This window comes from Dermacentor silvarum, chromosome 1 (genome assembly GCF_013339745.2).
Source record: "Dermacentor silvarum isolate Dsil-2018 chromosome 1, BIME_Dsil_1.4, whole genome shotgun sequence".
NCBI lineage: Eukaryota > Metazoa > Arthropoda > Arachnida > Ixodida > Ixodidae > Dermacentor > Dermacentor silvarum.
Window position 1 is genome coordinate 280758829 of NC_051154.1, and position 25694 is coordinate 280784522.

The 25694-nt window shown below is 48.1% G+C and overlaps 1 protein-coding gene across 1 annotated transcript; it reads right to left on the reverse strand.

The window, feature by feature from the left end:
• Nucleotides 1-5034: 5034 nt before the first annotated feature.
• On the reverse strand, nucleotides 5035-12700 carry LOC125942190 (uncharacterized). The gene is made up of 2 exons (XM_049660345.1): nucleotides 12452-12700; nucleotides 5035-5150 (listed from the first exon to the last, which is right to left on the reverse strand). Exons 1-2 carry the CDS (start codon nucleotides 12690-12692, stop codon nucleotides 5035-5037), a joined length of 357 nt encoding a protein of 118 aa, XP_049516302.1. The 5' UTR covers nucleotides 12693-12700.
• Between the last annotated feature and the right edge of the window lie 12994 nt (nucleotides 12701-25694).

The following is a 25694-nucleotide window of genomic DNA, read 5'->3' on the forward strand; positions in this document are numbered from 1 at the left end:
TAGCAAGTGAATCTGGAATAAAAAGACGAAAAAAAGAACTGCTGATACAATGCACTCTTTTAGTCTATCGAGTGCGAGTATTTAAAGCGCACCCTTTCATTTTGTTGGAGTTGGAGACTTTCGCTTTGCGATCTGAATTCGATGCTTGTCATTACCAGACCAGCCACAGGGCCAAGCTGTTAACCAAAGTCACTGCGGCCAACAAACTGGCAGCTCACGCAATCCCGCCCTTTTCCCACGTTTATCTTGCTGCAGAAAATGCTAGAAGGGATCAAACCGTTGATACTACAGCGCGCATCCCATAAGGTAAGAATAAAACACGAACACTTTGAAACTGTCGCTATTCTTGTGCGTAATGTGACAGCGAAGCGTAATTATGTTGCGACACAAGCAACAGGCTCCATACATACCCTTCAAACTGAAGAGTCAATCAGGCCAGTCCCACACTTAACGCGAAGATAAACATGTATACGGAAATAACGTAGACCAAAACCGCAAATTTTGCGTACGACTGCTGTAAAAAAATTGGCTGTGGCTTAACTCAGTTATGCCTGGGTATGCGTAGCGAGAGGCACGGTTAATGTTATTGTTTAGCTTGGTTCTCTCTATACCGTTATATCTTTATCGTTTAGCTTCATACGTCTGAGTGTTTAGGTTTGGTTGTTACCGCTGGTTAACTTATGGTTACATTAAAGACTATATATTTTTAAAGTGTAACGCATTTATTTTGAAAGTCTTCATCTTGTTGTTTCTCAATTGCCACAAAGACGGCCGGATGGTTGGTGAGGCGGGAGGATAAGGGGTTGTCATCCAGTGACTTGAACACGTTTCGGGTGCTATTATCATCTGAATCCACTCGCCTGGCCGCGTCGTACTTACGACGCTTCTCGAGGCGTGCGGCTCGTTCTTCCTCCGTCTCCTCGGCTCCTCTTTGTTTCGTTCCGACGACGAAGCCTGGCTTCTTTCAGTCTCTCCGACTCAATTTTCATATCTACCGACGAATCCCAACGAGCCGCCCCTTCTATATATACGATGCAACGCCAGCTGCTCCTCCGTTGCAACGCGGTTTCAGCGGCTCCTCCTCTGACGTCATGCCAGATGCAAGCGGCGAACGCTTGCAACACAACTGCGGCGGCGGCGGCGCGTCGCCGCGCTAACTCGAGCAGACGAGGTCAGATGGTGCGGCGAGAGGCGCTGCCACCTGCGGCGGTTGCTAGGCAACGGTTCAGCTCGCGGTGCGGCCACCGGCCACATCGAAAAGGCGAGACCGCGGCCAGTGTAGGTCTCGCTACAAAAAAAATCGGGCTCGTTAGTAACATGCTGCAAAATCAGGCGCCTCGTCAGGCTAAATTTTGCTCTATTCGAAGGCAACTCCATGGCTCCGGTCGGTCATAGTTTGTCAAGCACCTTTTAATTGCAGCGCAGACTAAGCGGCACCCCCCCCCCCCAAAAAAAAAGAAAGGAATAAAAAAGAAAACGTTCCACGCGGTGCTGCGACGGACGCGCTTCAGCCCTAGCACGCCCGCTGGCAGGTCTTCATCAATCCGAACTGCTTGTTACCGACGAGGCAAAGCCGGTAGAGGAGCGTCGCGTGAGACGCGTTGGCACACGGGGCGCTGCCTTTGGCTTGCATGTCTGGGAAGTAAGGGTACCGCAGATGCTCCAGGCCGCACTCTCCGGGCGCCGGGACACCACACCGGGGGGGGGGGGGGGGGGGCGGCCTCCGACGGTCCGCTGTTCTCCACGCACTGCAGGGAAAACTCTCCAAGTGTCCTGTAGACGCCGGGCTGGCTGGCGGGACACCTTCCGTGAGGGAAGGTCCACTTGGTGCAGGCGGTGCCGTTGAAGTACCAGAACGAGGCGGCCACGTCTTGCCTGCGAGAACCAGTGTTTCGTATAAAGCGTGCACTGCAGGAGGCTATATGGCTATAGTCTTCGATGCATATCCGAGTAAGTTGCGCGACGCAGGTTACTGGAAACACGATGAATGGAAGGTTCACGGCTTCGCGTCTTTCTTTCGGTCCTGCGTGAGTGTTGTTCCCAGTAGCCCGCGTGGGGCAGGTTACTCCAACTGATCGGTGTCCATATTATTAGCGAGCGTTTGAGATAGAAGTGATAGTAATTTGTGCATACATTTCCTTTTAAAGCGAAGCTTTCTTTACTAACCCTCCCGAACTTTCGTGACCGTGGCCGATGCTGGGTGATGCTGCTGGTCTTGCTGAAGAATGGGCCACACTTTAAAAAAATTGGACCAATGGAAGGACGGAACCTTGGTCCCCCAGTACAGCATCCCGATGATCTAACCGTTAGGCAACAATCGCACGTGTAACAACGAGATTCTTCGAGATGATCTCGGCGAATGCCACACCGCGTATCACCGGCGCGGGAGAGTGCAAGCGCGGGTGCCAGTTTTCTTTACGCCAAGCACGCCGGCATCGAATGAGCAAATTTAGAGAAATTTTATTAACCGCTTCACATAGATTTCAGGATGTGCGTTGAACCTGTAAAATTTTCTTTCTACGCCATACTGTATGTACGCTGTAAAAAGAAATTTATACAGATCCGGTCACCTAGACACTTTCCGTGACCCAACAAAATTGTTAAAGGTTCCAAAACAATTCTGACAGGATGTAGAAATTTCAGTGGCAAGTCCAGTCGTCATCATTATGAAAGTACTCACCTAATTTTTTTCAAACGCCCGTAGGGGCTATACACCACACGCCCTCCATAGAAGTGTTGAGTGACACTAAAAGATCATCAGGACAACTTATTGTTATGTATCAAGTTCCTACATTTTAATCCACAAACCAAAAACTATTGTGGTTGAAAAAAAAATTGCTGTTGCTTTCCATGTTGATGACGACTGTACGTCTAACAGACATTATTTAAAAACAAATATTCATGCAAGTAAAACTGCGAACCCACATGAATATTTAATACAGCACATCATCAAATCTTCAATCTTAACTGACAATGTTGTTTTATGGGTCATACCTTGTTTATGGGATCGAAAAACGAAGTACATAATATTAAGAACTCAATTAATTACATTCGCATCGAATCCCGGCCGCGGTGGCCGCATTTCGATGGAGGCTAAATGCAAAAATGCCCGTGTGCTTGCGTTGTATTGCACGTTAAAGAACCCCAGGTGGTCAAAATTATTCCGGAACCCTCCACTATGGCGTGCCTCATAATCAGAGCTGGTTTTGGCACGTAAAACCCCACAAAGAAGAAGAATTATTTATATTCTTCAGGAATAAGTGAACAAGAGCGGCTCTCTTTCTCAATCTGTGATCGATGGCGACGCTTCGTCGCGTTTCTCCGCAGCGTTGGCTGCCGCTGTTGGGGCGCGTTCGTCAAGTATGCTGTGCCTCTTTTCTCGATATGCGCTGTTTCATCTTGCCGGATAATTTTATTGCGATAGCAATTATATGGACACTTCAAGCAGATTTCTGCCATCGGCGTCGCCGTCGCCGTGAGGTTCCGTTTACAGTCCAAAGGCGATAAAATCGTCGCCGTATGCGCGAGTCAAAGCGCGCGGGTGAGCGCGCTATCACGGAGAGCGAACGCAGGGCGGAAAGCAAACGCGACTTCCGTCGCGCAAAAGGCCATGGGGGTATGGGAGAGAGGTAGGCGGGGCGGCGCTGTGCTGCGGCACCAAATGCGTATCTTGCAACCGGACGCAAGGGGAACTGGCCAGTCAATCTCTCACGCGAAAGGAGGAAAGCGGGAAGGCAGCGTGCGAGGGAGGGGAGGGGTACAGCTTCCACACTGCCAACAACTGCGCTTGTACTTTGCCCGGCTGCGGCGGTCGCCCGGACAGTCTCTTAAAAGCGATCTCCACACGGCTGTGACCTTTGTATGCGCTGTGCATTCGCCGCTCAGTTTTCGTTGGATTAATAGACCGCCCGAACCTTCGCTCGCTGCGGCGGCTGCGCTTGCTGCCAGCCTTTTAACAGTGGTTGTCTGCGGTCATTGAGTGTGATCTATCCATGTTTGCTTGTGCGTGCTGACACCACGCTTGTTAATTCAGTTAGTAAGCGAATGTGTCCAAGTTTATGCAGCCGAAAAAACTACTATCCCTACTCCGAATAGCTCTCTACTAACTTGCTATCGCAATTGATGCTTCGCCTTTCGTGCGAAACTGCGACATTTTTACGTTAAGGGCCCCGTGTCGCAGAAAATTCGGCGTCGGTGTCGGCATTGGCACCCGTGGCCGAGAAAATAATCCCCAACCACGCAGGCCCGCCAAATATATTTAGGTATGCTACACTATGTTGCTCATAACTTGTCTTGCATTCTTGGCAAAGCTATTCCACGGAATCTTGAGAATGACAATCCACAAAGAAATGTCATGAAACAAAAGACCCACAGCGCATGCCCCTTATAAAAATTTTTGCTGGAAGTCTGATTAATAGCTGTATACAATTCTCATCAGAATACCAGAAATTCTGGTTACATTGTGATGCGTTTTTGTGATGAGTGCTTGATAACATTCTGCATGTATTTGGCCACCGCGTTTCTGGTGAATTCTTGGTTACCGAGTTTGTCGTGCATTCTTGATTACCGGGTTTGTGGTGCATTCTTGATTACCAAGTTTGTGGTGCATTCTTGATTACCAAGTTTGTGGTGCATTCTTGATTACCAAGTTTGTGGTGCATTCTTGATTACGAGTTTCTGGTGCATTCTTGGTTACTGCGCTTCTGGTGCATTCTTGATTACTGTGTTTCTGGTGCATCTTGATTATTCTATTTCTGCTGACCCTCTGAGGTATGTCACAATTGTTTCTGACAATATTGTGTTGAATATGTGATAAATTCATGACTTGCATCAGCACTTGCAAAATTGCACCTCGGATCACAACCTCCGCCCCAGGTGACAAACAGCTAGGACCTCGAGATAGTATGATCAAAGTTGGCTACTCTGCCATCCACTGGCTTTGCTGTGTACTTTTTGCAATCGTATTTAGAAGCAGCGTTAGCATGGACGGCCGTAAGCATGATGCAGTAAACAGGAGTAAATAGGTGCTAAACTTTACTTCCTATGAGTGGATATAGTACAATCTCTCTTCTTCAGCTCTCGAGCCAACATTGAAGACAGGCTATTCTTCAGGTGCAGGGTTGTCGTAGCAAACTTGCTGCATGTGTAGCCTGCAAGAAATGAAAAAAAGAGGTTCACAGGTTTACCGTGTTTCCACAGCCATAAGTGCAATGCTTGACATCGATTATCTGAATGCAGACAATACTTGGCAGAATGGATACTAGACCACTTTATGGCTGTTCAAGTTGAACCCCTGCACTACTCTACATGTATGGTGGCACAGATGCATTCTATAGGGCCCCCAACATAAAAACATTGTTTAAACCAAAAATATTCTTTTAAGCAGAGAATGTGTGTAGATGCTGTGTTCATTAATAAATGTAATATATTTTGTACTTAATTACTGGCTACAGGACAACATTATATATAAAATACCGAACTGCTACTTTAAGTGATGACACATGTGGCAATAATGTTAAGAACACGTATAAGGCACCCTTTTGTTTGAGTTGAGACAAAGTTTAAACACTACCGGTTCCAAATACCATAATTTCGACATCAGGAATATTTATATGAGGCAGATGTTACTTGATCGTAAGGATCGTAACAGCGCAAACAAGACACGGACAAAAGGAAGGAAAAACGACAACACGGCGCTGTGTTCCTTTTGTCCGCGTCTTGTTTGCGCTGTTACGATCCTTACGATGAATCCCAACCAACTGGCCCAACTTGCCGTCTTGTTGCGGATGTTACTTGAGCTAGTAACATGGACGGTGCAACAAATAATGAGGTAACTAGCAATTATTTATCATCTGATTTGTTCACTAACACTTTGCAGTTGGCAAAGTGAAGCCAATGACTTATCGAGGCTTGTCAGCTTGAAATGAATTTAGAAACTTGCTCAACTTGCAACAAAATGTACTGGCATTCCACTTATTTTACTAAAACTGAGATCGAAATACTGAATTCTGCTAGCAGTCATTTTTAAGTGGTGTTAAAAAACTGGTGTTGCACGTAGTACATGACTATTTTTGCAAATGAGTTGTTTTAGATTTATTTATTTAGAGAAACTGCTATGCCATCGACATTTTCTTTCCTACAAGCTACCTTCGAGCTAGAGTACACAGTTGCCTTTCAAAGAAGTCCCTATACCAGGAGACTTTTCCCCAACTTCAACAATAGTGCCATTTTTGTTCCCAACACGGGAGAGTTAGGATTACTGATGAAGATGTTACGGGGAGTATTTAATTACCGGTAAACGGCTAGCACTTCTCTAGTCAAGAATGCACAGAGCGCACAGAGCGCACAGGTTCCAGCAGGTTTCAGTCTGACAGAAGAGCCTCAGACCCAGCCCCACTACAACGTCTTTGTCTTTGCCATGGCTCGTGACATTATCCCCGGCCGATGAAGCACCGTCCCGGTGCTTGTTGTGGTCAAAATGGTTATCACAGTTGTAGTGTTTGAGGCGGGAAACATGTACGATATCACTTCGTGGGGCGGCAGTCGATGAGGTGGATGCCATGGGAGATATCTCATAGGTGACAGGAGTCACCTGGCGCAGCACGCGGTAGGGCCCGACGTACCTCGACATTAACTTTTCACAAAGGCCGACACGACGAGATGGGAGCCAGAGGAGGACGAGAGAGCCCGATGGAAAATCAGTATGCCGGTGTCGACGATCGTAAGTGGCCTTCTGTGCGGTCTGCGATGACGAGAGTCGAGCGCGGGCTACTGTGCGCGTGACGAGCGCACGCGTGATGGCATCTTGCGCATAGGAAGTCGTGGACGGGGAGGCTGGATCAGAAGGGAGCAAGGTGTCAAAGGGTAGTAAGGGATGACGTCCAAAGAGAAGATAGAAGGGTGAGTAGCCGGCAGTTTCATGACGCGATGAGTTGTATGCAAATGTGACAAACGGAAGCGCAGCGTCCCAATCGTGGTGGTCATCGGAAACGTACATGGAAAGCATGTCGGTCAGTGTACGGTTTAGGCGTTCGGTGAGTCCATTGGTTTGAGGGTGATATGAGGTCGTGAAGTTGTGGTGAGTAGCACATGATCGAAGTAGATCGTCAACCACACGAGAGAGGAAGCAGCGACCGCGATCTGTGAGCAGGTGACGTGGAACACCATGTTGGAGGATGACGTCATACAGCAGGAAGTCGGCTACGTCTGTGGCGCAGCTGATTGGCAACGCTCGAGTAATTGCATATCGAGTCGTATACTCCGTAGCGACTGCAATCCATTTGTTGCCTTTCGTGGAAATTGGAAAGGGACCGAGCAAGTCCAGGCCCACTCGATAAAATGGCTCGATTGGAACGTCAATTGGCTGAAGTAGACCAGCAGGTTGGGTCGCAGGTTTCTTGCGACGCTGACACAGGTCACAAGATGTGACGTAGCGGCGAACGGACCGATAAAGGCCCTTCCAGAAAAACCGTCGTCGTATGCGATCTTAAGTTCTCGAGACGCCTAAGTGCCCGGAAGTGGGGGCGTCATGAAACTGGACGAGGACGTCCCTGCGCAGATGATGCGGGACAACGAGCAGGAGTTCTGCCCCGTCGGGGTGCATGTTGCGGCGGTAAAGAACGTTATCCTGAAGCAAGAACATGTTGAGTGAAGGGTCGATGGTGCCGGATTGCAGACGGTCAATAATAGAGAGCAACGATGGATCTCTACGTTGTTCGTCGGCCACATGGATGAAGTCTGTTATCGTCAAGACACAGGTGTCGGGGTCTGTTTCAGTGGAGTCGGGTGGTTCAACGGGATGGCGGGAGAGGCAGTCGGCGTCGTTGTGTAACTTGCCAGATTTGTACACTACCGAGAACGTGTACTCCTGTAACCGTAATACCCAACGGCCGAGCCTTCCTGTGGGATCTTTAAGTGTCGAGAGCCAGCAGAGCGCATGATGGTCTCTTATGACCACGAACGGCCGTCCATATAGGTACGGACGGAATTTCGCGACAGCCCAGACGAGAGCTAGGCACTCCCGCTCAGTAATGATGTAATTCTTCTCCGACGGTGACAGAAGACGACTAGCATACGCGATCACGCGGTTGACTTCGTTCTGTGTTTGGGCGAGGATAGCACCAATGCCATGGCCGCTTGCGTCGGTGCGAAGTTCTGTTCTAGTAGCCGGGTCAAAATGAGCCAGCACAGGTGGTGAAGTGAGGGCAGAAATCAACGACGCAAAGGAAGTCGCTTGTTCCGCGCCCCAAGAGAAGGCCGCATCCTTTTTGAGTAGGTCCATGAGGGGTCGAGCAATGTCCGCGAAGTTGAGAACAAAGCAGCGAAAGTAGGTGCAGAGCCCAAGAAAGCTGCGCACTTCTTGCGTGGACCGTGGAACCGGGAAGTCGCGGACGGCAGGACCTAGTCAGGGTCCGGTTGTACGCCAGTAGCGTCGACTAGGTGTCCAAGTAATTTGATGTGGCGGCGCCCAAAGGTACACTTAGATGAATTGAGCTGGAGGCCAAAACGCCAAAATATGTCGAGAATGGCCGACAGACGAGGGAGGTGGCTGTCAAAGCTGGGCGAGAAAACGATTACGTCATCCAGATAACAAAGACAGGTTGACCATTTCAGACCACGTAGAAGAGTGTCCATCATGCGTTCAAAAGTTGCAGGAGCATTACACAACCCAAAAGGCATAACCTTAAATTGGTAGAGGCCGTCGGGTGTGATGAATGCGGTCTTCTCGCGGTCGCGCTCATCGACGGCAAATTGCCAGTATCCCGAGCGGAGGTCTAGCGACGAGAAATATTTGGCACCATGGAGACAGTCGAGCGCATCATCAATTCGGGGAAGAGGATACACATCCTGCTTCGTTACCCGATTGAGATGGCGATAATCGACGCAATACCGCCAGCTGTTGTCCTTCTTTTTCACAAGCACTACAGGGGATGCCCAGGGGCTAGAAGAAGGCTCGATCACATCTTTATCAAGCATTTTATCAACCTCCTTTTGGATGACTTGGCGCTCAGAGTGAGACACTCGGTAAGGGTGCTTGTGAAGGGGGCTGGCGTCTCCAGTGTCGATGCGGTGGGCCGCGACTTGTGTACGGCCTAATGGAGTGTTCTCAACATCAAATACGTGAAGGTACGAAAATAGGACACCACGGAGTGCTTCACTTTGGGACGGTAAGAGGTCGGGGGATATCATTTTGTCCAGAAGTGCCTGGGTTGGCGCCGGTATGACAGGTTGGGTCATGGGCTCAGCGTCAGCAGTGAATGAAGAAACAGTACATTCTTTCAGAGGTGACAGTTCGGCTAGTGAAATTCCTTGAGGAAGAACATGGGTCGAAGTAGAAAAGTTGAGGACTGGGAGCAGCGTTCTGTTGTTGGCAACAACCACTATGCAATGAGGAAGCGCGATGTTGCTTGAGAGGATCAGGTCTGTTAGGGGAGCGACCACATATTCACCATCAGGGACCGGTGGAAACGGTGACATAAGGACGTAGGTAGCAGCCTGCGCGGGTAGTCGTAGAAACTCCATGGAACGTAGGCGAGTGTGACTTGATGCGGCGTAATCAGGACACAATGGCAGTTCGAGCCGCAAAATGCCAGTAGAACAATCAATGAGGGCAGAGTGGGCGCTCAAGAAGTCAATACCAAGAATGACATCATGAGGGCAAGCGTCTAGAACAGCGAAAAGAACTGAAGTATTCTGACCGGCAACAGTAACGCGGGCAGTGCCCATACCAAGAACCGGTGTTCGGGTGCCGTCAGCTACTCGCACAGTAGGAGAGACGGCAGGTGTCAGCACTTTGCGTAGGCGGCGTCGGAGCGTAGAACTAAGAACAGATATGTGGGTGCCAGTATCAATGAGAGCAGTAACGGGCACACCGTCGACGAGAACACCGAGCAAATTGCGTCTGGAAGTAGGGGTCGATAGAGGTTTTTCGGTCCTTGTCGTCAATGCGGCCTCACCTCCCGGAGCTGCACTGGCTAGTTTCCCGGGTGGTGGCCAGAGGAAGCCAGAGAAGGAGAGCGACGGCGTTGAGGGGAGCGCGACTGGTGAATTTGAGGGGACGGCGATCGGCTGGACCAGTGTCCTTGTGCGGCAACATCGGCGTAGGTCAATTCAGAGCGCGAAGACAGACGGTGAGGATCATGGGCCGGAAATTGGTCGTCGAGAAGAGATGTGCTATAGTACTGGCCACGATCTTGGCGGCGGTCACCAGGGAAGCTTGGTCGGTAATTCCGACGATTGCGGCAGTGGCGTGAAATGTGGCCGACGCGAGAGCAAGAAAAACAGATTGGGCGGTCGTCAGGCGTCCTCCACTTAGATGGGTTTCGGTAGCGGGGTGTGAACCGGGGAGCATAAGCGGCAGCAGCAACAATTGGGGCGGCGTGGTGTTCAGTGTGAGGACCGGAAGGGCACATGGGCGGAGGAGCATAACTGGTGGCTTGTGGAACTAGGACGCCCATATTTGCAACCTCTTGACGGACGACGGCCTGAATAAGGGATATTGTCGCCAAATGGTCGTGACCAGGTGCCTGATAAGCGGCTGGAGCCATGGCTTCGAGCTCCTGGCGAACAATCCTGGCCAAGTGGTTAGGCGTCGAGAACTGAGGGGGCGTCATGGGATCTTCGCACGAGGAGGTCACAGCTGTGTTCGGGAGTCTGTTAAAGCGCTGAGTAATCCGTCTGCTTTTTGCTTGTTCAAACCGCCTGCATTCTGTGATGATGGAGTCAACCGTGGTGCAGTGCTTACACAGAAGTATGTTGAAGGCATCGTCAGCTATGCCTTTCAACACGTGGCCAACCTTGTCTGCCTCTGGCATGTCTTTGTCAACTGTGCGGCACAAGGCTAGCACGTCTTGGATGTATGCGACGTACGATTCCTTGGACGTCTGAGCTCTGGCCGCCACTCGTGCCGGGCTGTCATTTGTCGCGCGGCCGATCGACCAAACAATGCGCGCATCTTCTCCTTGCAGACGTCCCAACTCGTCAGTTCTTCTTCGTGCGTGTTATACCACACGCGAGCCGTGCCCCGTAGGTAAAAAATGACGTTGGCGAGCATTAGGGTCTCATCCCACCTGTGGTGCTTGCATACGCGCTCGCACAATAAGAGCCAATCGTCGACGTCATTGTTGTCCGTGCCGCAAAACGTGCCGGGGTCGAGGGGTTGCGAAAGGACCACGGTTGCTGGAGCCGCGGGCGCGGGCTGCGATGACTGCGTACTGTCCTCAGCCATGGAGGCTGGAGAAACGTGGCGTCCGCTCCGAAGATCCGTCGACATGTGAGGGTCGACCTCGTCAGACGACCACCTGTGACGACGGTAACCCGTATTGTTCGCCGCGAGCTTGAGGCCACCTGTTCGCCAGCCTTCTCCGCGACACCTCCCGATCCGCCTGCAGCCACGATTGCAATGATTCAGGCCGTCGTACGACAGGAATTTGAGAACATGGGTCTCAACGCCGTGTGTTCGACGACTAAACCCAGCGTTCCCCAGTTCTCTAGTGGCCCTCCTCGACCCCGGCAGTCATTTTCTGCTCCCTATCGCAACCCGACCGAATGGCGTACCCCTGATGACAGGCCGATCTGCTTCCACTGCTGTCGCATCGGCCACGTCGCTCGTCACTGCCGCAACCGATGGCCACCACCTGCTCGGACGTACGCCGACGCTTCTTCCCGTACCTTTCGACCTACTGTTCCTTATGCTACCCGCCATGAACCCGCTGCCGCTGATGCCCCAGCTCCGAACCATCGCTACAGCCGCTCGCCCTCCCCTCGACGCCATCAGTCTCGTTCGCCCCAACCCCGCCGCTTTTCTTCGCCTCCCATCGCCTCCCGGATCCAGCCGGAAAACTAGCCACTGCAGCTTCTGGGGGTGAAGCTGCGTTGTCGACCCTGCCCTCAAATCCTCTGCTCACGTTGCCTACGAACCAAAACCTTCTTGACGTTGACGTTGACCCTCACATGTCGAAGAACCCGCAACCTCCACCAAAAAGATGTTACGGGGAGTATTTAATTACCGGTAAACAGCTAGCGCTTGTCTAGTCAAGACTGCACAGAGCGCACAGAGCGCACAGGTTCCAGCAGCTTTCAGTCTGACAGAAGAGCCTCTGACCCAGCCCCACTACAACGTCTTTGTCTTTGCCATGGCTCGTGACAATATGATGGCCAAGACAGTTGGCCATATCTTGCCTTCAAAGGACTCCGGTGAGTATAAATTGCTCAGCCTGGAACTGACATTTTACTGCGCTTTATTGGAGGTGCTATTACAATGTGCCATCAGCCAAATTAATACAGCGTACTTTACACTAACATTAGTCATATCAATTGTGAAGTAGGAGACAGCTAAGAAAATGAAGAGCGATATTTTGCTTTCAGCTGCATACACACAACATCAAGACAAATAAGAAACATGACAAAACAATGACAAAAGGAAACCTCCATGGCAATATCAGTTACTTACCGATCACTGCATTGATCCTGACTGGGTCCAGTGCCTCCTTCACAATGGCGTTCTTCTTAGCATTGCTGCCTTTTCCGAACAATGATTTGCCACGCATCTCCTCAACTGTGAAGATGCTGCGTAGGAGATGTCTGGCAAACTTGGTAGGCCCCTGGCAGTGCGAATGGAGGCGCTCCAACAGTGTGGTTTCGACAAGAACACCTCCACCGATGTTAACATGCATACCACAGAAAACATGCATTGAGCAAAGAGCAGTGTTTTTGCACATAGCAAAGCACAACTTTGATGTCCAAATTGTAACATCAAGGGTGAACAAATTTTAGCCATTGCTTTTTTTATAAGCTTTGGTTTGTGGGAATCCTCGGGTCCCATAACAGCCGCACGGGCAGCGAACGTCGCGTCAAGCGCATGCGTACCAGGGAGAGTTGGGAGAGGGGAAACTTTCCTTCCGCGGGCGGCGCGCGGGAATCGCAAGCGCTATCAGCGCCACCGGGTGGGTCACGTGAGATCCCGCTGATATCGCCCGGGTCTCTTTGGTCTCCAGCAAGCGGCGACGGCGGAGGTCTCCGCCGCCGCTCCCGTATTCCCGCACGTGGTTAGTCAACCGCGTTCTTGCCGCGGCAAACGCCGCCTCCCCCCCCCCCCCCCGTATTCCCCCAGTTGGTAAGTCGGAAGCCCTTCTTTACCTAGTGTATTATTCTCTTCGAGGGAACCCTCAGCGATGTCAACTATATAGCTAGCTGGCCTGCTCGAAGTGTTAGTTGCAGTCGTAATAAATGCTTTCCGAGTGTACACGTGGTTGTCTATTGTTTCCTCGAGCTTGTACCGGACCGCGGTTGAGGCGCAGGCATGCGCCAACCGCGGGGCTCGGTGTGTCGAGGCAGAGGGCCGTTGGCATCCCACATATCCCGACATTTTGGCGTTCCCAACGTGGGGCAAGCTCTCGGAAAACGGGACGACGATCTGTCCGGACCAGCGTTAGGCCTCAGCCGAAGGCGTGATTGCTAGCTAGATCTGTGTGTGCTTTCTTGAGGGCGAGTTAACGCTGCGCCAGTGTCTCCGAACTCGTGTAGACGCTGAGATTTGCAGCAAGTTTTCTTCTAAGAGTACGCCCGAAGCGAGTTAGTGCAGCAGCCGACGCGGTGGTCGATTTTCCCTGTACATATGTAAATAGCCTCCTTTCTGTATCTTTGGCTCTGGGAACCGGGCGCCGGAAACGCTGGCTAGGACGTCAGCGGGGCGCAGTCCCAGGAGTCGGCTCGAAAGCTGCTTGTTGAGCAGCGTGCGGGGACCGCTTAGCTAGGCCTGCATCTCCTCGCGGCGGCTCATTGGCCCTTTATGGGTCTTTTGTGGCATTGGTATCCGTCATGGACGCGATTAGGCCTAAGGCTCTGCGGAGCTGCCGGTCGCATGTTCGAAGACGACCATGCCGTGACATTTAGCGGGTGCAACCGGATTCGCTAGTTCTATACTCGCCCGAGCGGAGAAACCTCGTTCGAAATAGAAAGCTTATTTTGTTCAGATGGACCCAATATTTTGCGGGCGGAATAACCGAAATCTCGGGGGACCAGAGAGCGCTTTGTTCATATGAGCATCGCCCTTTTTCGCGCTGTATCGGACCGGAAAAATTCGGTCGAAGCGAATAATTTCATTCAAACGAACTGGATTGTTTTTTTTTTCTTCTCGTTACCACATAAAGCTATGCGGTAGACGGGTGGTTCAGCATCGTGTCAGACGGCCGACGCTGCGGCGGCCTCTACTGCCTTAATTCTAAGTGTTTGTGGAGTGCATTTGAGCGACTTTGCAGAACGAGTGAAGCCGTCATGACTTGCTATTGCTGCCATGGTCCACGTCCATGCCTGCTGTCTCGGCCCCTCCCTGTTCGCGGCCCGATGCAGCAGCACATGGCAGCCACAATGAGGGAGGCCCACCATCATATACTCCCACGAGGATGCGTCGGTGCGAGGTTCATCGAGCCGGCGCGCGCGCCGCTTCGAGAAAGTCCTGACCCGCTGTTCCCGGGTGGACATTGCGGCGCGCATCTTGAGGGCAAGCCATCTTCAGCCCCCGTCACCGTCAACCTCTGTGACGGCTGCCACATGTGGGCGGCCGCCACACAGGACTGTGCTGCCTATCAACGTGGATTCGGACATTTACTGCCGAAGTTTACTATCGCATCTGCCCGGATACTTTGTCAATTAATGCCGTCGTTCCAGCGATTTCTCCACCGTAGGGCAATATTTAAGGGTGGAGGGATGTGGGAATCCTCGGGTCCCATAACAGCCGCACGGGCAACGAACGTCTCGTCAAGCGCATGCGTGCCAGGGAGAGTTGGGAGAGGGGAAACTTTCCTTCCGCGGGCGGCGCGCGGGAATCGCAAGCGCTATCAGCGCCACCGGGTGGGTCACGTGAGATCCCGCTGATATCGCCCGGGTCTCTTTGGTCTCCAACAAGCGGCGACGGCGGAGGTCTCCGCCGCCGCTCCCGTATTCCCGCACGTGGTTAGTCAACCGCGTTGCCGCGGCAAACGCCGCGGACCCCCCGTATTCCCCAGTTGGTAAGTCGGAAGCCCTTCTTTACCTAGTGTATTATTCTCTTCGAGGGAACCCTCAGTGATGTCAACTATAGCTAGCTGGCCTGCTCGAAGTGTTAGTTGCAGTCGTAATAAATGCTTTCCGAGTGTACACGTGGTTGTCGTCTATTGTTTCCTCGAGCTTGTATCGGACCGCGGTTGATGCGCAGGCATGCGCCAACCGCGGGGCTCGGTGTGTCGAGGCAGAGGGCCGTTGGCATCCCCCCATATCCCGACAGGTTTTAAGCGCCATAACTATCCTTCGGTTTACAAAGCCAAAGAAGTCATTCTTTGCGTGTCACATGAAAAGCACAAGCAGTGATGACAAGTGAAACTGCTGACTGGTTCTGGTGACATTGCGCTTAGTAATGCAAGGCAACACTAAACAGTTTAGCCCACACCAAAGAGCAACAACAACCAGGTTTTTTTAATTATTTGTAAGAAAATTCGGTGTTTTTAATTCTGTGCTGGAAAAAAAGTTGAAAATGTAGGTAAAACTGTAAATTGTGCACCGAAAATACAGTTCCCGTACATGACTCTGTCACAGATTTAGAAGCATTTTTCCACACTACAGCTATTTTGAGTAGACAGAAGATTTTTCAAAAATTCCTAAGCTGAGCTTTTAAAATTATTTTCAGATATCAGTTACACCATTTGTTTAGATAAACTAGATAGACCAAAACCTACACTATCAAAATGCATCTCACGTGAGCTCAATCTTATTTTTATTTTTCATCCTCACAAATTCTTTGCTCATCGTAAGACCAGCTAATTTTGTATTCTAGTCGTATCTGGAAATATAGTTTACTGTAATTTCATATTCTGCTTTAGTGCTTTATAAAGCCTGCACAAATACCCAGCTACTTTGCAAAGGAAAGGTGAAATCATGGGATAACTTTAAATTGCAGGCACCATGGTCAGGTATCGAGAATAGCACACACATACAAAAAAGGGAGCTCTGTTCATGAATCTTTTAATTTTTTCCATCGTTAATAACAATAGAAACGTGCACAAGTTAGCCCAATGGCAAGTGTTGCTCATATACCATGATCAGCAAGGCTGCTGATGAACTCACTCAATGTTCAAATGAAAAAAAAATTGATAAAAATAGACTGGGGCAGGAACTCCCATTTCATTAGTAGAGCACCATACAGAATATGTAGATTATAAGCTTAGGCCTCAGTAACAGCATGGTGGGTATAGCTTCAATGATAGCTGGTAAAACTGATGGCATCTTGAGAGCAATTTTGCTGCATTGCATACCTTGTCTGTTAATGCAGAAGCAACAAAATTAAATGAATAAGAACAACCAAAATTTTCTAAGAGGGAAAACTTGCCTGGTCTGCTTCATCCGCAGCAGATGGTTTTTTTTTCATCTTCCTCATCGTTTTTCTTAACTTCTTTACCACGTCATAGGAGTCTAGAAAAAGGGAGCATATGAATGCAATCACATTAATCAAAATGCTTGCCCAAGTGGTTATTAAAGTAGCCTGTGGTCTGCAGTAAACCAGAATTCTGCAAGCCATCATGTATATTAAACAAGTGGGATCCCAATTTTGACTTTTTGACCTTTTAGAGCACTTTGAACAGCATTTCAGGTGCTCTACTACAAGGATAATTGTGATAATTTACAGCAGTTACCTAAATAACAGGGAGTTACTGTGGTCTAGTTCTAGTTCTTCACATTGACAAGCACACTGCGAATGACGGTAACATTGTGTTCAAGTGAGGATGCGCAAAAAAACAGTAAATGACTAGAACTATGAAGTAAGGTACTGGTGACAGTAAAAACAAAAAGCCTGTTGGTGTGATACCTTTGTGTCCTAATTATTGGCACTTCCTTTCATTCATTCCCTATATAGCCACTTTAAACAAAGGCTGTGGTGTACTTATAAACAAGAATGATTTCAAGGTACCGGTATGCTTAGAATGCAGAGGTGCCATGCCTTATTAACAGAATGTGAGGTGTGTTAAAGCATTTTTGTTTCTCTCTTATGAACACCACCTAGAATGTCATGTGCATGTGTGCACAAGAGTGGGGGGAGTCTATCTACACAACAGCGTATACTGTGGCTGTGGCCTACACTTACAAGACAAATACTAGTAATCACTGTACAATTTTGTGCTCTTCACCTGGCGACCTTTTACAAGATAATGTAAGAACAGTGTGCACAAAATGTTGCCGTACATTGCAAAGCAAAACCTTGATGTTACGTCTAGGGTGAACAAACTTTAGCCATTGGTTTTTTGTAAGCTTTAGTCATGGCACAACCCATGCTAGTTGTGCCATAACTATCACTCAGTTTACAAAGCCAAAGACATTCTTTGTATGTCTGGTGTTTTTATGCCTTGCCACCTAATAAAGGCTATGCTTAAGAGAAACTTCCACTTCTAGGAAGCAAGAGTAGTGCACCCTTAAAAATATGCATAACTGCAATGGCACAAAGTACCACATTGTCTTGTAGCGAGGACGATGCGAGTTTAGGCACATGTTTCTGCAAGCAGGCTCTTTTCCCCCGTAGTTTTTCAGGCCAGCTACAGCCTTCCCGTGCCTCTTTCAAGCAAGCTAACCATGACCTCCCTTAACTGACAAAACATTGCATGATACCGAGATAGAAAGAGCGCCCTGCCTCGTTAGGTCATCTCATGCTTGCACTCCCAAGGTGTACCCACACAGAGCGGTAACATGAGAATCGTGCACGATGGCACAATTCCGTTACTAGCGGGTAAACATCGCTAGTAACGCTGGTAGAAGCAATTTTGCATCAGCGTCGTTTTCTGGCAGCGCAAAAAACATTCTGTGATGCACGTCAGCTGGGGATCACACACCAATAAACTTCTTGAAAACCGCACGCAAAGTTTAAGCTAGCAAATCAAATGCAAGGAACTCCACGTAATTTCTGCAGTCTGCAGAATTTTGCGGCCAAAGTGTGCAGCTTGTTAATGAAAGTGACAAGGCCATTAGACCCAATGGGAATGGTGGTCCACGAAGAAACATACTCTGCGTTGCAAGACGACGGCGATGGAAGTAGAGCACATGCCCTTTAAGCGGACTGCGGTAGACAGGCATAACACCTGTGCAGCTGTCAAAAAGTGTCTTGCATCTGAACAAGCGAACATTGTAATTAGGGTGATTGGATCCCGCTCTCAATAGAATAGTGCATAAGGTTAAGCAGGTGACAGCCAAAAAAAGAAAATGAACGAGAAAACCTACACACACATGAAAGCATCAAACCAGTCATCAGGCAATTACAAAACATGCAGCAGTCATGTATTTTCCGTTACATATCACCATCATGAAGCACACGATCACACAGTGTTTACGGCTGCTGGAACAGCAGCTGTAAACAGCAAACTACTATATATATGTATACAATATCACCTTTATTAACAGCAAAGCTGTTCTACCTAACCGTAAAAAGTGCCGCGTGCTGCTGCAAAACCTCGCCGAGCTATGACGTCACTCCGTTGCCTAGCAACCACCAGAGGCATGTGCCTTGCCCCCTCTCCGTGCACATGTTGCCTTGACATGGGACGTTAAGGAGAGCATGCGCACGGCGTGCACAATGCTCAGGAGAGGGAAAGAGAAAATGAGAGTGAGATAGAGACAAAGAAATTGTAGCAGCCCCAGCGAGGCAACACGCAGAGCTGCCGCCGCTGCCCGCGTTGCCATAAAACTGGCACGCCTAGTCGTGTCAACTTTCGCAGATATAGAGCGGCTAGCCTCCAACGCATTCGGCGTCACAAGCATCAGCGTTCTTGGCACTGTGCCAACCTTGGTTAGCCTGCCTGTGCTTGTAACATGCCAGGAACGCTGTTGCTCGTAGGCACCGACGCGTCCAGCGCTAGTCATGCGAAATGTCGCGAAAGGGAAGGTACCTCCGAAAATGATCGCTCGAGAATACCTGCCCTACACGCATAGTTAATTTAAACCAAGTTGAGACCTAGCAGCAATCAAGTTAATACCTAGCAGTAGCAGCCAGCAAGACTTGAAGATCGACAGTTTCGCTGTGCCTAAGCTTTGCACGACCGAGTGCAAACTTGCCCGTTTTATTTTTGGTCAAAGTTTTTTCGAAGTACCCAACCATTCTCAACATTGTTGAGGCACACACAGGACGCAGGACCTTTATTAAGGCTGTGGTACAGTGGACAGCATTTATTCAACGGAACTAGGAACCTTTACGAACTGCTCCCTAAAACTGGTACCAAAACCGCTAAGGTCCTCCTATATAAGATAATATAAGTGTGACAGCTGTGGCAGAATATAAGGTTGAAATATCAAGAAAGTAAAACATTAAACTATTATCATGCAGAGATGAAAAAAAGTCCGTAGTAGCATTTACTCTGATGTGTTGGTATTGTCAGTGTGTGCATGTGTTGCAATTTAATATTGAAACAATGAAATAGGGACTGCATAAACTGCTGTAACGGATGGTGTCACTATCAATGGCATCGGAAACAAGCCAGATTGCAAAGCAGCGCTGGCCTGTCAGGATAGTCATAATAAGACCGTAACCCCTGTAATTCACTACATGCTATAGTATCAGACCAACTAGCAAGAGATAGAGTTCAAATTAATGTCCTTTGCTTGAGCTAAATTTGGGATGACCTTTTTCATTCCCTTAGGCAGTTCCACTAAGGCAAAGTCTATTATAAACAAAGTTATGGCAACACTGCACACCACATAAATACAGATGATTGAGGCAGTTTGCAAATCAGCTACACTATCCAATGGCCACTCATGCTTGACAAAAAAAGAAAATGGGGTGGGAGGCCGCTTACCAAGGATGTTTTCGGCATCTGCTGCCCGCTTTCGTAGCTCCCTGGCCTCATCCTCAAGTTCTTTGACTCGTTGTGAGGCAGCGCAAGCACACTGAGCTCCAGCCTGCGTAGGCCACGTTTTGTAATTACATGGCTTGCTATATTGTCACAGCATTCACGTATAATATTGACTAGCATTAAATGAGCTGTTCCTCTAAGTAATCTGCTACTTCCATGCGCACCGTGAAAACTGCATGCACAACTGCAGCCAGAGTGTAAAACTGCTGGTAATGGCAGTAAAGATATGTTACACATACATACATTCAGCATGCACGACAGCCGAACAGCCCCAGTGCAAGAAGTGAATATGAATGCTTGAAGAGCGTGCTAGCAAAAGTTGCTCCGATCTGGCAAAATTATCAGCTAAGCTGTTGCAATAGCTCTATCAGTTAAACTACATATCACCTCCCAAGGACATAAAACCTTACAACTTATATAAAACTAACATCAACTATTTTATGGAGTACTGGCAGATCATATCTTTTGTTATTTTGCATATAGCCCCTTCAGTCTCGAATTATGATTAACTGTGTGAAAATCTTTGAAAGATGCATATTTTTCTCAAAATATTACGCAGAAGCTAGTGCTAAAAATGGTCTCATACAATAAACAATCAGGCCATTTCAGTATCATCATCTTAATTACATAAGGTAATCTTTCAAGGCCTCTGGTGCAAACTTTTTCCATGTTTGCACTTCTTTCTTTTACTTGGAAAATAGAAAAATAAGTGGCATTCATGTGGACACTGTGACTCAAGGAGAAACTGGCCCAGTGTAATTACATAAAAACAACTCAGGTGGTCTCATTACCACATGTGCACACATGCAATAACATATCAACTCATATGCATTCGCATTCCAGGGAACACACCTGCATTCACACTTGTGCAGGAATGCATTGGTCAGAATGTCCTCCAGTAATCTGGAACAGCCATTGGTACAGGCAAGAGCTACTATTGGAGGAGCTACTCCTGTGTTTGGAGCAGGTGTAGGGTTTGCAAGAAAGCACACAAAGAGAAACAAACTTTAGTTTCATGTCCTCTTTGTTTGACATATGTCATTTCCTTGTAGGAACTAGGAATGAAATGAGTACAAAGCACATAATAATTTAGAGGCATGTAAATAGTAAAACATCAAATTATTTTAACTTCTGCTGGCCAATATACTTTCTCACTCCCTTAAAATACATTAGCACGACTACTTTTCCAAACAAACCACAACATGAAGGGTAGGTGATCAAGACATAATGCTAAGCAGCCCGTTTTCAACAGAAGCATACTCGCACGCAAATTATCCTAAATAACAGTAGAACACTAAATTATAAACTAAAATCATAGTTTATATCAGTGCAACAAAAAGCACCAAGGAGGTCAATGTATATATTATTGAATGATGCTTGTGTACTCTATTAGATTTGAAGAAATTGCTGAATACATGTTGTGCCTCCCAATGATATATATATATATATATATATATATATATATAGTCCCAGGCTCCGTGTTTGCCACTTTTTTCGTGCTGTGTGCACAGGTTGCTTATGTTACTCGGCTCACAACCTAACTCAAACTTCACATCATCAATAAAGTCCGTGCTGGACTGGACGCTACTTACAGCTCTGCACTTGTCAGTTGCAGCCGTTCACTTACATTGGGCAAAACTAAAGCGCTGTAGTGGCTGCTGTCAACAAAATACAGCATTAAAGCTGGTGCCAATTGACATGTGGCATATAACAGCTTTAATGTATAAGTCATTGCACTTAACGGAGTCAACTTGAGCCATCATCACGACACAGCGTACAAGTGCACTCATTCGATCGTGCCCACACTGCAAGCAGCTAGTATTGCTCAGACTTATGTGCAAAAATAACTGGAGGCTTATTCCTTGCCGTGTGCGACTTACAGTGTCATGCATTAGTAGTGTGGATACCGCAGCTTATTGATTTTGGTAGGGCCCTTTCTAGCACCCGTAGGCGTGCACAGATCAGCGCATGGTTAAAGGAAACACTAATGTGCGGCTATCACTTTGCTGACACTCTAGGCTTCCAGCAGCCTAGAAAAGCCATAAATGAAATAATAATGGGAATGTTATCATTCAGTTAAAATCCTAGCTTTCCCTTTCTATACACTTGCAGCTTTGTCCGATGTTCATGTGGATACCAGCCTTCAATATGGTGGACCTACTTTGCCTTCGCAGCTTTTGCACTCGCTTAAAGAGATTAACTCCGTAAGCAGCGTTGCTGTTGGTCGGTCATTTTACATACAAGACTGACATATAAAATTACATACAAGACATACAAGATAAACACAGCATGAAAAAACTGCTTATTGTCTTGTGGTGATGCGTTAATCGAATGCAAGTACTTACAGCCCAACAGAGCAGTGAACAGCAATTTAGTACAATACAGCAATAACATAGAAATTCGATTTAAATGTCAGTAGAAAAAATAAAATGGGGTCTGTTGGTTGAAGCTAGGATATTTGCATGCCCACTCTATTGTAATTATGCAATATATCTAAATGAGGAATGCGTAAAAGTATGAGATAAGATTAGCGGGGATCACATTACATACAATTAACTAGTACCGTGTAACTGAATCTTCAATCCTAGTCCATGGTTAAGAGCAACTCTCGAAAAATAGTACTATCGGCGTGAAACAACATGAATAGGGGAGTAAATTGCCTAATTAGAGTCCGCGCCGTATGACGTGACACGACCGCACATAAGTACACACACGTTCTCATGATGGGTGCGATACTTCTCGTACCAAGCTGGTGCGTCACATGCACTGTATTTATCGTCACAGTCCATGTACCGCGGTATCACAGAATCCATAGGCAACATATTGCCGTGAATGCGGCGAGATGTGGATGCATTGGATTCGGCGCTCCAGCAACGAAATTGAACAAGATGTAAACAAAAAAATGCCGCAGAAGGCGAGTATCCCTGCGCCCATAGTGTGAACCAAAACAGCGGTGTACGCCTGCGTTCGAACATGACTGATAAACGGCGTGGACTGCATGCACTCTGTTCGTTCGACACACACATACAACGCAACTCGATGCGCTGTTCATGCTTCACTCACTCGGGAAATAAAAAAAAACTAACACAGAACTCACCTCCGGTTGTGAAGTCTTCTCTAGAGGCACTTCGGGCACCTCCTCCACTTCCTCGGCACTGCCCGTTGCCGACTGCGCCATCCGCACAAGCTTCGTTCGCCGGCGCTCCATTGTTTTTTCCAATCTGACATAAAACCGTTGTCAGGCAATAGAAACTAATTTACAGCGATTAACAGCGGTGTTACTTACCGAAGTCAAGCAACTCTGCATCTGCTGTCGGTTCTCCCTCCTTCCAATTCACAGCTATCACGCTGCCGCGTAATTTTTCGATGGCATTTATGTCGCTCAAAAGCCGTAAACCTATGTTTGTATCTGCTCTCGCTCGGACGTTGTACACGTCCCACAAAGATGACGACACCCATTTAACCAGTATGTGGCTCATTTTGTTTCAAATATTATGCACCTGAAGAATAACAAGAACTCGGCTGAACGTTGTGTGTACCACGCGGCAAGCACAGCGTACTCGTACACAACGGGGTCACGTGGCGCACACAACAAAAACAGAATGTGCAAGGCCTGACCAATGCCTCCCTGACAGTCACTCAAATAAATGGCGGTAGTGTCGAGTGAACATACAAAACATACAATACCTGCAGGTTTAGTGTTAAATATTGCTATTTCATTTGTAATTCTTATTAAAATATATACCGAATGAATTGTTTTATTAGCTTTAGTTTAGCAGGATAAATAGTGGCCATATAAAAATATAAACTAACGCTCTGGCCTTTCATATGCCAGTGTAGCCAATCCATTGCCCTCCCAGGACGACTGTAGTGATTATTGCCTGGGTGTTCTGTGTTATTCGCAACTCAAATGAACTGCAGGGGGCGCTGCGAAAATTGGCCGCATCTGGCTACACTGCGCAACATGGCGGCTATACGGAGGTCCCCGCGTCGCCGCAACCGCTGTGTTTGATGCATAGTACACTGTAGTTTGGTGATTTTCGTGCAGTGTGATACCGGTTTGCGCCGTTTTGTGGAAGGAAAGCGAGCAGCTTACGCCGACCAAATCATTTTAGCCGATCTGAGAGAGGCACAGTTGGTAATCAGGCTGAAGTGGTCGCACGGTGTGTGCAAACATCTGGCGTGACAGCGGACCCGCACGAGATTCTGATGAAAATCACCGATGTATTCTTGAACCCATTGGTCGTGGAACCGAAGTACTCGTGCACTGTCGGATTGTCGGAAAAGTACAAGCACGTTTCTGCTGCTTTCATTCACTGTTAAGGCGCGGATAGATAGTCTGGTGTTTCGAGCGTGCGAGACAGCGACCGGCGAAGTTGGATACGTCACGCTGGCCTCACCAGGATTGCCGAAATCTTACAACCTGCTCAGTTTGGCACGTTTAACATGGCCTGCAGAAGCGCACCAACTTGCTCGATCAGCTGTTGCCACTGTACATGCGGATAAATGCGCAGCCGGCACGCACTTTCTCATTGTTGTTGCTTAACACATTTTCGTTCAGCGAAGGCGCAAACTCTGCACGCTCTTTTCAGTCCAGAGAGCAAGCGAACCTAAAATCAAGCTTTGCACTTTATCGCGAGCATGCACTATGAATCTGTGGCGAGCCTTTCCCGCTACTTTTGCGTTCCTGTTATCTATTTTGCATTCAAGATTCGCACAACGTGACTGGTTCTTCGCTTGGCTGTAGTTATTGTAGTAGTTGGCGCATTGTTTCCCTCGTTCAGAACAAAACGATAAATAATAAACCGAAAGATCTGCTTACTACAATAAAAACATTTGCACACCATGTACATGTATGGCTCGTGCTACGTGGCCTGACCATGCAATGATTACTCCACGCTGTCTACGAACATGTCGCTTATGGCTGCTGTGTAAACTATGAAATAAAACAAATGTTTCTCTGCAAATTATTGTCAACTAAGCTATTGCATTATGAATCTAATTAATTTTCCATGTTGTTCTATAATTTACGTATCCTGCACTTTAAGTGGTGAAAACTGTGTTCGCCTCTGAACTGCCAATTTCCTTCAGACACTGATAAGAGATACAATTGCTTTGTTAATTACGCATTTTCAAATGAGCGCCTACTAATTTGCACTAGTTACACGGGCAGCGTGTCCAGGTCGCAAGGAAGGCGTACTGTTATATCACCCCATAGTTATTTTGCACGCTGGCGCGTACATGTGGTGCTTACATAGAACGATTTACCGACCTTACCCGGAAGTACCTGAAACTCCGATGTACTGATTTTCGCTGATGTACCATACTCCGTAGTTTCACGTTGTGTGCCGCATGTATCCGATATAACAGCTTTAATGAAGCAAAGCTTGAGTACCGCGGCGACGTTTGCATCATAAACTGCATCGCCATGCCGGCTATCACATGAAACTGTATGTTGCAGCACGCATACGCTGAACGTTATAACGATGGCAGTAACAACCTCAACGCAAACTTCCTGAAGTTCGCTGTAGCGCTTTACTGCAAACATAGTACAAGCAACTATATCGCGTTCACTTCATACAAACAACAAACCGACCCTCGCGGGAAAAAAAAGAAAGATAACTTTCTCGAGCAAGATGTTGGGAACACAGCTATTGCCGTTGTCGCAGCTTTGCTATGATAAGATTCGCAATCCACGTGGCTCTTAGGCGCCGTGAAACTGCAAGACGCAGTATATTTCCAAGTTTCGTGGATGGTAGCGCGCACCCGATCGCAGTGCGAAGGCTACGGACGGAGCGTCTGCTCCGACGCTCCGACCTCCGTACGAGGTTT

Bases quoted from the DNA above. Each gene is read 5' to 3' on its own strand.
- LOC125942190 (XM_049660345.1), bottom strand. From the start codon at position 12,692: ATGCATGTTTTCTGTGGTATGCATGTTAACATCGGTGGAGGTGTTCTT. The intron at 5,151-12,451 runs GTAAGTAACTGA...CATTTCTTGCAG, and splicing joins CAGGATCAATGCAGTGATCG to GCTACACATGCAGCAAGTTT.